The sequence below is a fragment of the Mobula birostris genome, chromosome 10, assembly GCF_030028105.1.
Source record: "Mobula birostris isolate sMobBir1 chromosome 10, sMobBir1.hap1, whole genome shotgun sequence".
NCBI lineage: Eukaryota > Metazoa > Chordata > Chondrichthyes > Myliobatiformes > Myliobatidae > Mobula > Mobula birostris.
This window is the reverse complement of record NC_092379.1, coordinates 110,516,384-110,530,968: the sequence shown is the minus strand read 5'-3', so window position 1 is coordinate 110,530,968 and position 14,585 is coordinate 110,516,384. Positions and strand designations below refer to the sequence as shown.

Below are 14,585 nucleotides of genomic sequence, written 5' to 3'. Positions count from 1 at the left end.
AGGGGACTGTAAGGAACTGGAGCTATTCTGGCCTGACTCCACATTCAATTCCATTTTCCAACAGGAATTACAAGAGGCGGAATCCTGTAGCTACTGTATTTGGTTTCCTAGCCCAGTACCAACATACCACCAACGAGATCACTCAGCTCAAATCGGGAACTTTTTATTCTGTACAGCTCCGTCTCCCAACAACAAAGTTGACGTTGAAATACTTCATTCATGCGCGTTTGTAAATATAGACGTGTGAAACAAATTATATCTTCATATCGGATTTCACCATCCCGAATTTTTTTAAAAAATCAACATTTTAATACGCAAACTAAAAACGTCTTTCTAAGTCAGACTCAGGGCAGATTTGTATTTTACATCCTCGAGATCTCGGATTCCACGTGAGTAAACCAGACAGCGAGATTTGTTGTAGTTTCTTTGATCCCGAGACTAAAAGTCCTTTGGGATCAAATAAAACAAGGCAAAGAAATCTGTACAATTGTTTCATTTTATCTCCAGCTTTTCAAATAGATTGACCCACTCTCATCGCATTTCCCTGTGATTTCCCATAAAAAAGATCCAGGTGATGAGAGTGTCTGGCACCAATGAAACGATACCCCTCTAAGGTAAAGTACCTGGAACCATGCCGACAATTTCTGGTAACGTGGATCCAACGCACTTCGACCATTTTAGTTTGAATGACTGGTTTCCCCTGTTAAAAATAGCAAAGAACGGAATTAATTTGCATTCATAAATTATTAATTCGCATTCCATCCTTCCGTTGTCAGTCAAATCAGGCGATGTGTTTGCCAAAGGTTTTGTCGCATCTAACTTATTTCCCTATGCGCTGTATACTGCTAATTTCCCCATCTTCCATTTTAAATACCAAGTTTTACTTAAAGCACATCAGTTCACAGATTACCATGATGCTTGCAAATATCAGTCCTGGCACCTCCCAGGAACCATCTCACTCTGGTCTGCAATGAACCACGCTGCACTTTGCTTTCATTTTATCGATATATTGCGATATAGAGATCCTCTAATTGTCTGTTTGAACAGTGTCCCGTGCCATGTGGGGATCAAGCTGGGGACTATAGCCAAGAGGCGGAGCACAAACCCTTGAAGGCGGCACCTCGCTGGGATTTGTAAACAGGATTGGTGAAGGGATACAGTGGGTCGAGCCTATAAGGATCCACCTACCAGAGTTTAAGCGAAAGATTTTTTTTTCCGCTCAGAAAACAGCGAGCCAAAGACGAATGGGAGGTGGGCAATGTTTCAGGAGTGCTTTAGTATTTGAAAACTGCACGTCCCAGACATTTTACCGGGGTGGATTTTTTTGCAATTGTGCCATTGTTTCCGGCTGAAAGACGTGCTTGCAGATGGAAAACTGGTTGCAACCCTCAGCCTGAAGTTTAGTAGCCGAGCGCCATGAATCGGGCTATTTTACACCGAGAAATGAAGACTCCTGCCCTCCGTCCCTCATTGTCCGGAGTTTGAGGTTCAGGACACCAGAAAAAGGGGAACGAATGAAAAAGAAAGTTACGTGCCAGTAGGGAATTCGTCAAGTGAACTGATACTTTAATCAAACTTTTATCGTTTTCTTCGTCTGTAAAACTACTTTTGCAATTCACTTTGTGAACCGTGTGGTTCTCCTTGCACAAGTTTCGGTAATGGGGGCTGTTCGGTTTGGAACATTGCTTTTCTTCCTTGCGAACAGTCTACTCGGTGCTTGCGCCGGTTCGGGGGAATATTGCCACGGCTGGTCAGACAGTAACGGTAGCTGGCATGCGGGGTTCCAGTGTCCAGAGAGATACGACGGTCAGGAAGCCACCTTGTGTTGCGGATCCTGTGGTCTCAGGTATTGCTGCTCTCTCCTGGACAACCGACTGGACCAGGGCGTTTGCAGCAACGACAACAGTGCGCACCAAGAACCGGGCTCCCACGGAAAGTCGGTATCAGGTAAGAGCACTTTCTGCTGATAGCATCTTCTCTTGCAACCTCTCCACGAATGAATTAGAGCATCCTTAGAGATGCTTTACTAACGTGACACAGAATCCACACCAACTTAACTGCAGTAAAAGTCGAATCCTCGGAGTACGTGGGCTAACATCACGATAATCGGCCAGGGTCCTACAGCCTCCGATTTGGTCTATATGATACGGTTGACTAGCCGATTACAGTTGTTCATTACCATATGCCTTTGTTGCAAGTGGGAAATAAATCAGCCTCTCTTTGCTGCATTGGAGACCATAAGGCCCACTGTGTTTCTGTTAGGTAGTAGGTCCACCTATCCATTTTTTCTCAATCTCTGCTTTTCTCTCAGATTACTCCACTTTAACGTACTCGCTTTGAGGAGAGTTTGTTTGAAGTATTGCTTCTGGGAGTCATAATAGAGTTAAATGACACAATGCATGGTCTTTGCTATGGCCATGCCAACCCATCAACACTAGACCCATTTTCCAGCATTATCCCACGAATCAATCATAGGACCATTTGATGGCTGCGGTTCAGGTATGGTTAATTTAACTCTGATCTGAGCTGAGCGTGGTGATTCAAGTACTTGTCTAGCTGCTTAGGAGACTATGGACTCTAAAAGCAGTAATATATATATATACACTCCAGAATCAGAGGACATGTTGAATGAGATTAAATTATAATTGTATATTTTAAGTATCTTGGATATGCTTGTGTGCATATATCCTTTCCCGAAGATGTTAAATCCATCCTGGGGCATCGCTTTATTGTAAGTACTTTCAATTGGTGATTAGTCACGTGTGAGTGTTGGCGGTGAAGGAACTGCAGTTCCCAATCTCCGACTGGTTACAGTGTGGAAGCCACATGCACTACCTTAATGGAAATGCACTCCAGATACTTCCACTTCCCTACCTTCTCCATATAGTCATGATTTCATTTTTCCTTTCAGTTGCTAATGCAGCTCTCTTTTGAATTCCCCAGTTGAATATGGCTTTATCACTACACCTGGCAATGCGTAATCCCTCATCAATTTGAAAAAAAATCCCCATGTTGGCTTTAATTCTTTTGTCATTCACTTTCTATATATCCTCCAGTTCTTGACCAGTTGGAATAGTTTATAGAATAAGATTCTATTACCATCTGACAACCATGTGCAAGTAGCATTTAGGATTGGAAATGTTGGAAGGTTTTCTCTTATCTAGTTGAATCTGGCCATGTTGAAATTCCAGCTTTTGTCCAAGAAATGATCAGTTAATTTGTTCCAATCTTTGATTAATCACAAGACCAATTGATAGCTATGGTTCAGACATGGTGAATATCTGAAATTTAGATAGGGGTAAGATAATTTTCAATTTAATTTGTTCCCCATTCTTTGGTAATTATCTTTCTTACAAGTATAGTATCATGTGCAAGTATAATGCGATCAATCAATCTCATGGTGTTATCTGACTGGTGTTACCTCCTACAATCCTACTCCCTATATTGTGTTATTTTCTTCTTTGCTATGAACGTCCACACTACTGTTATAATCTGTGGCTCCATTGACATTTTTAATAAAGCTTTTCATGTTGCATCTGCCATCTATGTGGAAGAATGCCCCTCTTTGAGAGGAAACTAAACATCTCCATTGAGAACCCTCCATCTATGCTTCTTTGTTCTCAAGGCACTAACCAGTGGAAACTATCTCATACTACGTATCCCCTTAAAAAAATTTTCAGAACTTTGAAAATTTCTGATTTTTCTTGTAGCCTTTACAGTTCCAGTGAAAAAACTAATTCATTCACATCATATGATCCTGCTGACTCTAAAATGAATCATTTCTATAGCTCAAATATAATGACTTAGTGTTATTTTTCTACTGTTATTGATATTAAAATGTATATTTAATATCTTAAAGTGACAAAAAGTATATAGCAGCCTGTTTTTCGTTTTGCCAAGATATTCAACAAGTGCCGGAGAAAGTATACAGAGTATATTTGTGCCTGTGTATATATATCTTTATATGAATAACTTCCATTGACCAAGTGGCTAACAGGACACTCCCCTAGACCCAAAACAAACTCTCTTTCTGCCAAGTGGAGATTACGTTAGAAGAAAATGAAACTAGGTTCTTGGACCCTCCAAAAGTATGTTTATAGTTGCTTGCGTACATTAGTTATAAAGTTCAATAACAATTGGACTCCATGGAGTAGTTTTTAACCTAATTATTGAAATGACTGTATTAAAAAGAATTGCCCACTAATCTTTTCCCTTTGTAGAACTGCTGCAGGATTCATTCCATGGGTGTCAGTTACCATTCTTTCTTACCCACTTTTTGACATTTTTGTGCTTAATTTCACAGAATATTTACTGATAAGCCATTTGTCAGTGCTGGTGGGTGGGCTGGCTTCACAAATATGTACCTTTATCACTGACATCTATAACTAAACGTGTTCCAGTAGGTGTCACTCGATGCAGAAAGATGAATATAATGATAAGCTTGCGCCAATTCAGATTCATTTTTTGTTCATTTACCCCAGAGTGTAATGAGATACCTTGCTCAGGTGAAGCTCATATGAGATGGATATCAAATTCCTTATCAAAGTCTAACTATGGTATGTGCATGGTTCCCCTTGTCCACAGCACATGTTGGTTCTTCAAAGATCTCCAATAAAGTGGTCAAATATCTTTTAGGATGCTGAGCACCTGGTTGCAAGCTTCCTCCCCATTCCCACCCTGACTACCTGTCCTCAGCCTTCCCTGCTGCCAGGGTGCAACCAAACACAAACTAGAGTAACAGCACTGCATATTCCTCCTGGTTAGTCCACAGTCCAATTGTACAAACATCGAATTCTCCAATTTCTATTTCTATTCTCTATTCCTTTCTCCTTGTGATCAAGATATTCCTTTCTCATTCAGATCCTCTGCAGCCCGTTTCATTCTCCTCCCCCACCTGGTTCTGTCTGCTTATCATCCAGATGGTCGTCTTCCCCCTCTCTTCCACCCCCCCCCCCCACTGGTTGGGCACATGGCCAAGTGGTTAAGGCATTCGTCTAGCGATCTGAAGGTCGCTGGTTCGAGCCTCAGCTGTGGTAGCATGTTTGTGTTCTTGAACAAGGTACTTGATCACATTGCTCTAGTCTGTGCAACAAGGTTGCTGAAGTGGTGCCCCACACAGACTTCCAATCATGCCTTGTAAGGCATGAAAATGCCCAACGCAGGCCTCTCATGGTCTGAGTCGACATTCCCTCCCCTCCCCTCCTCATGGTTTTCATCTGCCCAGCACCTCTCTTATCTGATTCCATTCACAACTGTCCTTATCAAATTCCATAATCTGCAGCCCTTTGTTCTCTCCACTTGTCACCTCTGGGCTTCTGTCACTGTCTCCACCCTTCCCACCCACCCCCCGCCTCATTCTGCCCATCAGCCCCTCCAAATGCTGCACCTATACTGGCTCTCCCCTTTAAACCCTCACTGCCGATCCTGGGTCTGCATGTCCTGTTCCCTCCACAGATGCTGGCTGACCTGATGAATCCCTCCAGCACTTTGTTATTTGCACCATCTTAACATTGCCTGTTCACCTTGCATTTTTCTGTCTCCTGCAATCATAACTTTAGTAATAATTTCTGACATTTTCTGTTAAGCAGATGTTAAGCTTGCCAACAAATGCTGACCTTGCTCTCAGTCATTGAATTGAACAGCACACTTATGCAACTTGCTCTTGATACTACTGCTACCGTGGGGAAAGGGTTCTTACTATCAAAATCCAAAGTCAAAGTCAAATTTATTATCAAGAGTACATGCATGTCACCACATAAACCCTGAGATTATATTTTTGTGGGCATACTTAGCAATTCTGTAGAACAGTAACTATACAGGATTAGTGGACCTGTGCAAATGCAGATATAAAAGGAGAGTGAAATACCAAGATAAGAGACCTTAAAACTGAGGCCATCAGTTTTGGGAACACCAGAAATAGAATGAGTGTAGTTATCTCCTTTTGTTCAAGAGCCTAATGATTGAGGGGTAGCAACTGTTCCCGAACTTGAGTCCTGAGGTGCTTGTACCTTCTTCCTGATGGCAGCATTAAAAAAAGAATATGGCCTAGGTGGTGAGGGTCTTTGATGATGGATGCTGCTTTTGTTTTGCTATGTACCATATCAATAGCTCCAGCAATTTTATATCCCTCTATCAGGTTACCCCTCAGCATCTTTCTCTCCAGGGAAAACAAACCCAGCCATGACTCGCTTCCATAACTCAAGTCTTCCAATCAAATTCATGTACTGGTGAATCCCCTTAGCACATATCCTCCACACAGTATGGTGCACATAATACTCCCAAGTGTAGTTTGATGAGAGTTTTTGTATCATAAAATCCCAATTTTCACATTCTATATCTGGACCAATAAAGAAAAGCAGGCCACATGCCTTCACTGTCTATGTACCTTTGTTGCTAGTCTAAAGAAACTATGGACATTATCTGTAAGGTCCCTTTGTTCATCACCATTCCTTAGTGCTCTACCATTACTGTATATGACTTACCCATAGTTGACTTCCCAGAATTATCACTTCGCACTGCTATATCCTGCTGTAGCCTTATACAACCTTTGTCGCTATCCACATGCCATGAATATTTGTGTATTCCATATGGTTACTAATCATACCTCCTGTTTGGCTGAGGGTGTAATAATAACAACCTCTCACTGAATGTCAACAAAACCAAGGAACTGATTGTAGAGGGAAACCAGAAGTCCATGAGCGGGTAATCATCGGAGGGTCAGAAACTTTAAATTCCTGGACATCACTAGCTCAGAGGACCTGTGCTGGACTCATCATGTTAATAATAATTGTGAAAAAAGCACAGCAATGTCTCTACTTCCTCAGGAGTTTGCAAAGATTCGGCACGTCATCAAAAACCTTGGCAAAAGTCTATGGATGTGTGGTGGAAAGTGTGCTGACAGGCATTATTATGGTCTGGTATGGGAGCACCAAAGCCTTTGAGCAGAAAATCTACAAAAGGTAGTGGATTCGGCCCAGTACAGCATGGGTAAAACCCTACGAACCATTGAGCACATCTACATGAAACTTTGGTGTAGAAAAGAAGCATGCATCATGAAAGATCCTCACCACCCAGGCTGTGCTCTCTTCTTGCTGCTGCCTTCAGGTAGAAGGTACAGGTGCCTCAAGACTCGCACCACCAGGTTCAAGGACAGTTCCTACCCCTCAACCATCAAGTTTTTGAACAAAAGGGGACAGCTGCACCTATTTGACTCTTTATCTTGTTGTTTCATGCTTGTTATTTATTGCTATTTATTATCTGCATTTGCACAATTTGTTTACAGTTCCTGTTTACAATTACTGTTCTATAGATTTGCTAAGTGCCTGTTGAAAAAGAATCTTGAGGTTTTCAGTGGTGGCATGTAGATACACTGATAATAATTTTTACTTTGAACTTTATGTTAATTTACTATTTACTTAGAGATACAGCATGGTAACAGGCCCTTCCTGCTCACGAGCTAGTGCCACTAATTACATCCACGTGACTGATTAACCTGTACGTCTTCAGAGTGTGGAAACTGGAGAATCCGGTGCAAACCCACACAGTCACAGGGAAACGTATAAACTCCTTACAGACAGTGACAGAACTGAACCAAGTTCACTGGCGTAGTAAAAATGTTACATGAACTGCTATGCCACCGTGCCAATCAAAACGAGGGCTAACCAGAGCTGTGGATACTGCTTTGAAGTAAATAATACGGAGATGGATTCAATGCATTTGGAAAAATATGGAGTGTAGTTTTTGTATTGTTTCATGTAGCACCATGGTCCTGAAAAACGTCTCGTTTTTACTGTGTACTGTACCAGCAGTTATGGTTGAAATGACAATAAAAAGTGACTTGACTAAAGTAAAAGGGAGGGAGAGCATAGGAGAGGATCCTGAAGTCTCCAGAATGAAAAAAGGATGGAAAGTTTAGAATGACATTGGAATTTAACTTCAGGTAACGTGCAGACAAACTTAAGAAGAGAGATGGTGTATAGAGGACTAAAAGTGTTGTACAGCATTTGAATGCAAAGAGTATGTAAAACAAGATAAGTGAGCTTATAGAGCTGTTAGAAATTGGTAAGTGTGACATTGTAAATATCACAGAGTCACAGCTGAAAGAAGATCACAGTTGGGAGCAGAATATCCAAACATACACATCCTATCAAAAAGGCAGGCTATTGGGCAGTGGGGTTGGGGTGGCTGTGTTGGTTAAAAAGTGAAATCAAATCCTTAGCAATGTGTAACATAGGATCAGGTGTAGATTTCTTGTGGGTGAAGTAAAGAAACTGCAAGGATAAAAATACCCTATCTTTTGATTCAGTCATCTGATTTGTACCCAGGGTGTGGGGTACAAGTTACAACAGAATATAGAAAAGATGTAAGAAAAGCAATTTACAGTGATTACGGGGGACTTCTGTATACGGATCAAAGGAAAAAAATTAGCTTGTAACTGGATCTCCAGAGAAAGAATTTGTAGAATGTCTGAGTTGGCTTTTAGAAGATCCTGTGGTGAACTAGGTTTGATTAAGGAGCTTAAGATAAAGAAACCCTTAGGAGTCAGTTATCACAACAATTCTCCATGCTGTTTGATAAGGAGAAGCTAAGATCACATGTAGTTCAATAGTTCCATTTAATATCCGAGAAATGTATACAATATACAACCTTAAATTCTGGTTCTTTGCAGACATCCATGAAAGCGGGAGTACACCAAAGAATGAGTGAAAAATGTTAGAATCCCAAATCCCACCTACTTTCTTCCCTCCCCCACACCCCACACACACAAGCAGCAGCAAAGCAATGAACCTCCCCCTGCGCCAATTGCTTCAGCAAACAAAAAGCATCAGCCCCCTCCACCCACCAAGCAACTAATAGCAAAGCCCCCAAGAAAGACGATGACCTGCAGTACAAGAAAATCATCATTCAGCCAAGAATTCAACATAACATAGGCTCTCTCCCTCTCTCCCCAATAAAAGGACAGAGAGGTGTCACCCTTTCACAGCGAGATGAGAGACATAACGGAACAACCGGCTGATTTGTGATGATAAAATCTACCATGTCACCTTTTTTCCCCTGAGTTCTCTGATTCGAGAATCGGCAACCAATTCTTCCCCCACCAATGAGAGAAAGAGAGCGCGTGATTTGCCGAGTACAGATTCCCCCGACAGCCAATCCACTGTTGCTGATGTTCTGCTTTCCCCTGTGACACTTGTGTCAGTGGCACCGGCAGAGTCAGTTCATCGACAGGACTGCAAAGCCTCGGAACCCTGAAGGTGCTCTCTTCTTCTCGGCTGCATCCTTGGGAGATCGAAAAGCAGCTGGTCATGACCCCCCACTGCCATGTCCCACCACTGCAAAGATCCGAAGTCTGAGTGTAACTCTAGTTCAGGGTCTCCGACAGAACCCCATCCACCTTGCAAAGGAAAAAGAGAGGCATTAAGGGTAGATATTAAGCTGGTTCTGCGGATGAGCTTGAAGGAGTCGCTGTTCAGCTCCGTCAAGACTTCACCCCATAATGTATTGGTATTACATTTGAGTGAGGTGTGAGAAAGAGGTTTTCCAAAATTGATGGAAGAGGACCATAGTAGAGCAATGATGGCTGGAGTCTCTAGGAGTAATCTGGAAGATGCAGGATCATTTCATCCCGAGGGAGAAGAAACATTCTAAAGGGAGGATGAGGCAACTATCGCTGACAACAGAAGTCAAGGAAAGTGTAGAAGCAAAAGAGAAGGCAGACAATATTGCAAAAATTAGTGAGAAGCTAAGAGATTGGAACGTTTTTAAAAACCAACAGAAGGCAACTATAAAAAGCTATAAAGTGAGATAACATGAAATATGGATGTAAGCTAGCCAATAATATAAAAGGGGATACCAAAGAGGCAAGAGTGGATGCCAAAAATCTTGAGTACTACATACAAAATGCTGCAGGAACACAGCAGGTCAGGCAGCATCTATGCAGGGAAATGAATAGTTGATGCTATGGGCCTTGACCTTTCATCAGGATCTTGGCCTGTAATGTTGACTCTTCATTTCCCTCCAGACATGAGGGGAGAAATGTTTTAGCCAGAAGATGGTGAATCTGTGGAATTCATTGTGACATATTGCTTTGGAGGCCAAGTTAAATGGTATATTTAAAGTGGAAGTTGATATGTCCTTGATAGGCAAGGGTGTCAAAGACTATGGAGAGAAAGCAAGAGAATGGGGGAATGGAGTTGAAAGGGAAAATAAATCCGATTGAATGGCAGAGCAGACTTGATGGCCTGAATGGTCTATTATACTCCTGTGTGTAATGTTCTTGTATTCATATTCATGTGACAGCTGTATTTTTAAAAAGGAATAAATCTTCAATTTCATGGGATCATGTTTGAGTGACAAAAATGGTGCGGATAGAGTACTGGAATTTGAAATTCTGAATGATCATTGCCTTCTTCGTCTAAATGAAGATATTTGAACAACACACACAAAATGCTAGAGGAACTCAGCAGGCCAGGCAGCATCTATGGAAAAGAGTACAGTCGACGTTTTGGGCCAAGACCGTTCATCAGGACTTGAGGGAGAAAAAGATGAGGAGTCAGAATAAGAAAGTGGTGAGAGAGGAGGAAGAAACACAAGGTGATGGGTGAAACAAGGAGAGGGGAGGGGAGGGGTGAAGGAAAGAGCTGGGAAGTTGATTAGTGAAAGAGCTGCAGGGCTGGAGAAGGGGAAATCTGATTGGAGAGGACAGATCCATGGAAGAAAGAAGAGTGAGGTGATGGGCAGGTAAGGAGGTAAGGTGAGAGAGGGAAATAGGAATGAGGAATGGTGAAGGTGGGGGGCTTTACCGGAAGTTTGAGCAATTGATTTGAACATGTGGCAAGGGCTGGCAACAAAATTAATAAGACCAACAGGCTCATGCTGTTTACCAATATATGAATTGTGGATTATATGAATAAATTCAGCATTTTTTCTTTAAGAAATGCACTTCTATCATTAACTTTGCATAACCAGTTCTAGGAACTTGGCGTATTACTGAAGGCGATATAGTTGCCCTCTTTCCATGAATCGAAACTAATTAAGCACACTACACCCTTATCCATTTCACTCCCACAACTTTTAACTGTCATATGTGAAGAATACTGTTTTAATCTCTGATACAAAAAATCAAATGTTGAAAGTTTAGTTTTTCTTTATCAGAATTTAATTATTAGAATTTTTCTATTAAATGCGATTTTTCAATGTTTTTTCTTTTTCTTTATTTCTTTCACCTCCTCCATCCAATCCTTTCCATTTCCTTGTGTTATTTGTTTCACAGTCCCTATATCTGACTTTTTAAAGACTGTTTTACCAGTACTCTGATCCCGTGTGCTGATTTTTTTCATTTCATTTGCAATTAAGTGTCAGAAAGTGATGGAATCATAGAACGTTAGAAAATGTTGAAGGTGATTTAAGTAGCTGATTAATCTAATAACCAATACCTCTTTAGATGTGGGAGGAAATTGGAGAAAACTTGCATCGTCACAGAGAAACTTTGGACTGGCACATTAGGATTCAAACCAGGTTACTTGTGCTATGAGGCAGGAATTTCTATAATTGTGTCTGTGCCATACCCAAGTTATCAGTTGTCAGTTAATAAAACTTAAGTGAAACTTGGGGAATTTTTATGGTACATAATGTTTTTCCTTGTTTGTTACGTATGCTTGCAAATGATTTATAAAACTGACATTGTTTTCTCCTTTTTATTTCAGATTTGGTTATTGTTCTTTTTTGCTTTACACGTGTAACTTGCTGTTTGAATTGCGTCTTGACGCAGTCCATCGGGTTGCAGGCACTCCTTTTGTTCTGCATTAGCACAATAGTGCTTCCTTTTTGTTATTAAATCCCTAGGTGACATTGACCTGAAATGGTAACAAAGTTTCTCCACAATGGTACAAATCAAATAGCGAGTAATTTTGTTTTTAAAGAACTTTAAGGTCTTCCCACAATTTCTGCCCCTGTTGCGTTAGATGCAAATGCAGTAATCACTGCCTGCGCGGTATTCCAGTGATTCAAGTGAGGTTAGTGGAATGTTATTGTGGAGAATGTACATTTGCTGGAATTTCATATGTTTAACAGCTGTTACTAAGGTTGCAATTCTACCCTCTTTCTTACTATAGCAAAATGTCTTGTGCTCCATGGTAACTTATTTTTAATGTTTCCTTTGCAGTTCCTATGTACTTGCCGTTCCTCATCGTTGGTTCCATTTTTGTAGCCTTCGTCATAGTTGGTTCATTCATTGCAATTTGCTGCTGCAGATGCTTAAAGCCTAAGCCAGAGGAGAACCAGCAGGATGCCCCCACCCAGAGCCGGTTACTGGAGCCCATTCCTCCAACTGGTATCAGAACACCTTCCCGCCACTCTACCTCCAGCACCACAACAACGTCAACTAGAAGTTCTATGGGACGACAGAACAACATCTGTTCCATGGGCACAGATGGTATCAACCTCTACATGAACATGCCTACTAATTTCCCAGTTGTGGGATGTCATCAGCCTCAACAATTCCTGCCTTCTCAATCCACAGGAAATCCTTTTCTACCAGCACAATACCTCAGCTATGGCATTCCACCAGATCATACACTGGTAATGGCTCCCGCATATGTGGATAGACAAGCATATGGACAACAACCTAATAATCCTTATTCACATGGGCCATTAAATGCTGACCAGATAATATACCCTGCTGTGACTCTGTAACATTCATCAACCAAAGGAACTTGACTTGTCTTCATGGAACCTTAAACATCATATTTTGTGTTAATAGATATTGAAAAATTTAGTCAAAGACAATAATTTTTAAAATGTAATATTTCTTCATTTTAACCTTGCTGTAACATGTGAACTTTTGGTACTGGTCTGCTGTTCCCCTCTCACTGGAGTAAATGAATCACTACAGTGTGATTTGCTCCAAACCTGTCCATTGAAATTCATTGATTTGACAAGAAAAGTTAGGAATATAAAGTAAAAAATTAAATTTTATTGCCATCATGATTGTTACTAATATTAGTGATTAGAAGAAATTTGCATCTTTCAGTGATGCTGTCAATTCATTAAACCAGCAGGTAGAAGTTTCCCATCGATTGCTTGTGCTAAACATACATGCATCATAACAAGTGTGCAATGAACGCTGTTTCTGAAATTTGGTAGCATTGAAATCAATGGAGCCAAATTTTGGAAATGAAAGCCAGTGCCTGAACCAACTAAGGATGAACTTTGGACCCACAATTTTGTGAATGACCTAGTATGTTTGATCAGTGCAATATCTCTTGGAATGCAAAATCTTAGTTAATCAACATCCTTCATTTTGTTTTATGGAAGTGACCTCTTCTGTAAAGATATTAAAGAGGAGCATCTGTAGACTTCTCAGACTGAATGCAAACTGCAAGGTACAAAACTGTACAGAAAGATTCCAATTTTAGGTCATTGAACTGAGCTGGAGTTTAACGATTGGTATTTTCAGAGCTCTGACGTACCACTACAGAACTGTATAGGTTTGCATATATGCAGAATATTTGTAAATACATTTGTGTATATTGTGTGGAAAAATATTTTTCTGGAAGATAACCCTTATATATTTGCTTCTAAGCACAAATGCTTTTAACTGCTCATCGGGTTCCTTTGTTCTTAAAGTATTATACAATTTTTGTGAAGGACAGTTTTGTTGTACATTTTCTCAGGTTGTAAATAAAAAGTGAACAACTGACATTGTTATTTCCTCTGGTCACAAAATGTCACAAACATGAAAGGCAAGGAGTGTTCAGTGATAGTCTGAAGAACACTTAACTGAATGGATCTTCAGGGGCTATCTGGGAAAGACAATGAAGCGGCAAGGGAATAGGTTAAGCAGGAAAGATTTAAAATGAATTTGTAAGATACTGAAAGTTCCGATGTGAATGGAGGATTGCAGTAAAGTGGTGGGGAAGGAAAAGTGTAGAGGATGGTAACATCTAAAAGATCAAGAGTAGGTGAAGTGTTAGTGCTTGACTGACTAAAGGTAGAAAGTAGCTGGGAGTTTAATTATTTGGATGAATACATCTGTTCTACCTTTGTCAAATTGCCTGGTGTAGAATGACAGGAATACATGTCACAGATGTTGAATTTCAATTGTTGAATGGTGCTGCGTTGTTTGAATAAATTTGGAGAATTGGACTTCCAGACGATAACAAAAACTACTGGCATCTGGTTTGGAAAGGAATAGTTTGCTAATACAATACCCAATCTGCTGCTTTCTTTACAATTGTGGATTTGCTTTAAAATTCCTGTAACATTATAGGGCATGTGCCTAACTACTGAAGCTCCTGAGGCTGACATTTGTGGATGAATTGTCATGCCACTTAGATATGAATACATTCTGAGAGGAGATAGATTTCAGTATGAGTTTTCAACTGGAGTTTCAATTTTCAGACTCGGTGGGCTGAATTGTCTAATATTGTTCCTATGTCTAATGGTCTTGTGTGCTTCTAATCTATTTAACTGGATGCCATTATCCAGTAAAATAGGTTAAAAGGTTCTAAGTCAACTTCAGGATCAGAATCATATGTCATGAAATTTGTTGACTTTACGGTAGCAGTACAATGAAATACATGATA

At 40.6% G+C, this 14,585-nt stretch overlaps 1 protein-coding gene across 1 annotated transcript; it reads left to right on the top strand.

Annotated features, from left to right (window-relative positions):
• Positions 1-1,243: 1,243 nt before the first annotated feature.
• Positions 1,244-13,668, top strand: shisa2a (shisa family member 2a). The gene is made up of 2 exons (XM_072271290.1): positions 1,244-1,947; positions 12,164-13,668. The coding sequence occupies exons 1-2, from the start codon at positions 1,659-1,661 to the stop codon at positions 12,691-12,693; spliced, it is 819 nt and encodes a 272-aa protein (XP_072127391.1). The 5' UTR covers positions 1,244-1,658; the 3' UTR covers positions 12,694-13,668.
• The last annotated feature ends 917 nt before the right edge of the window (positions 13,669-14,585 follow it).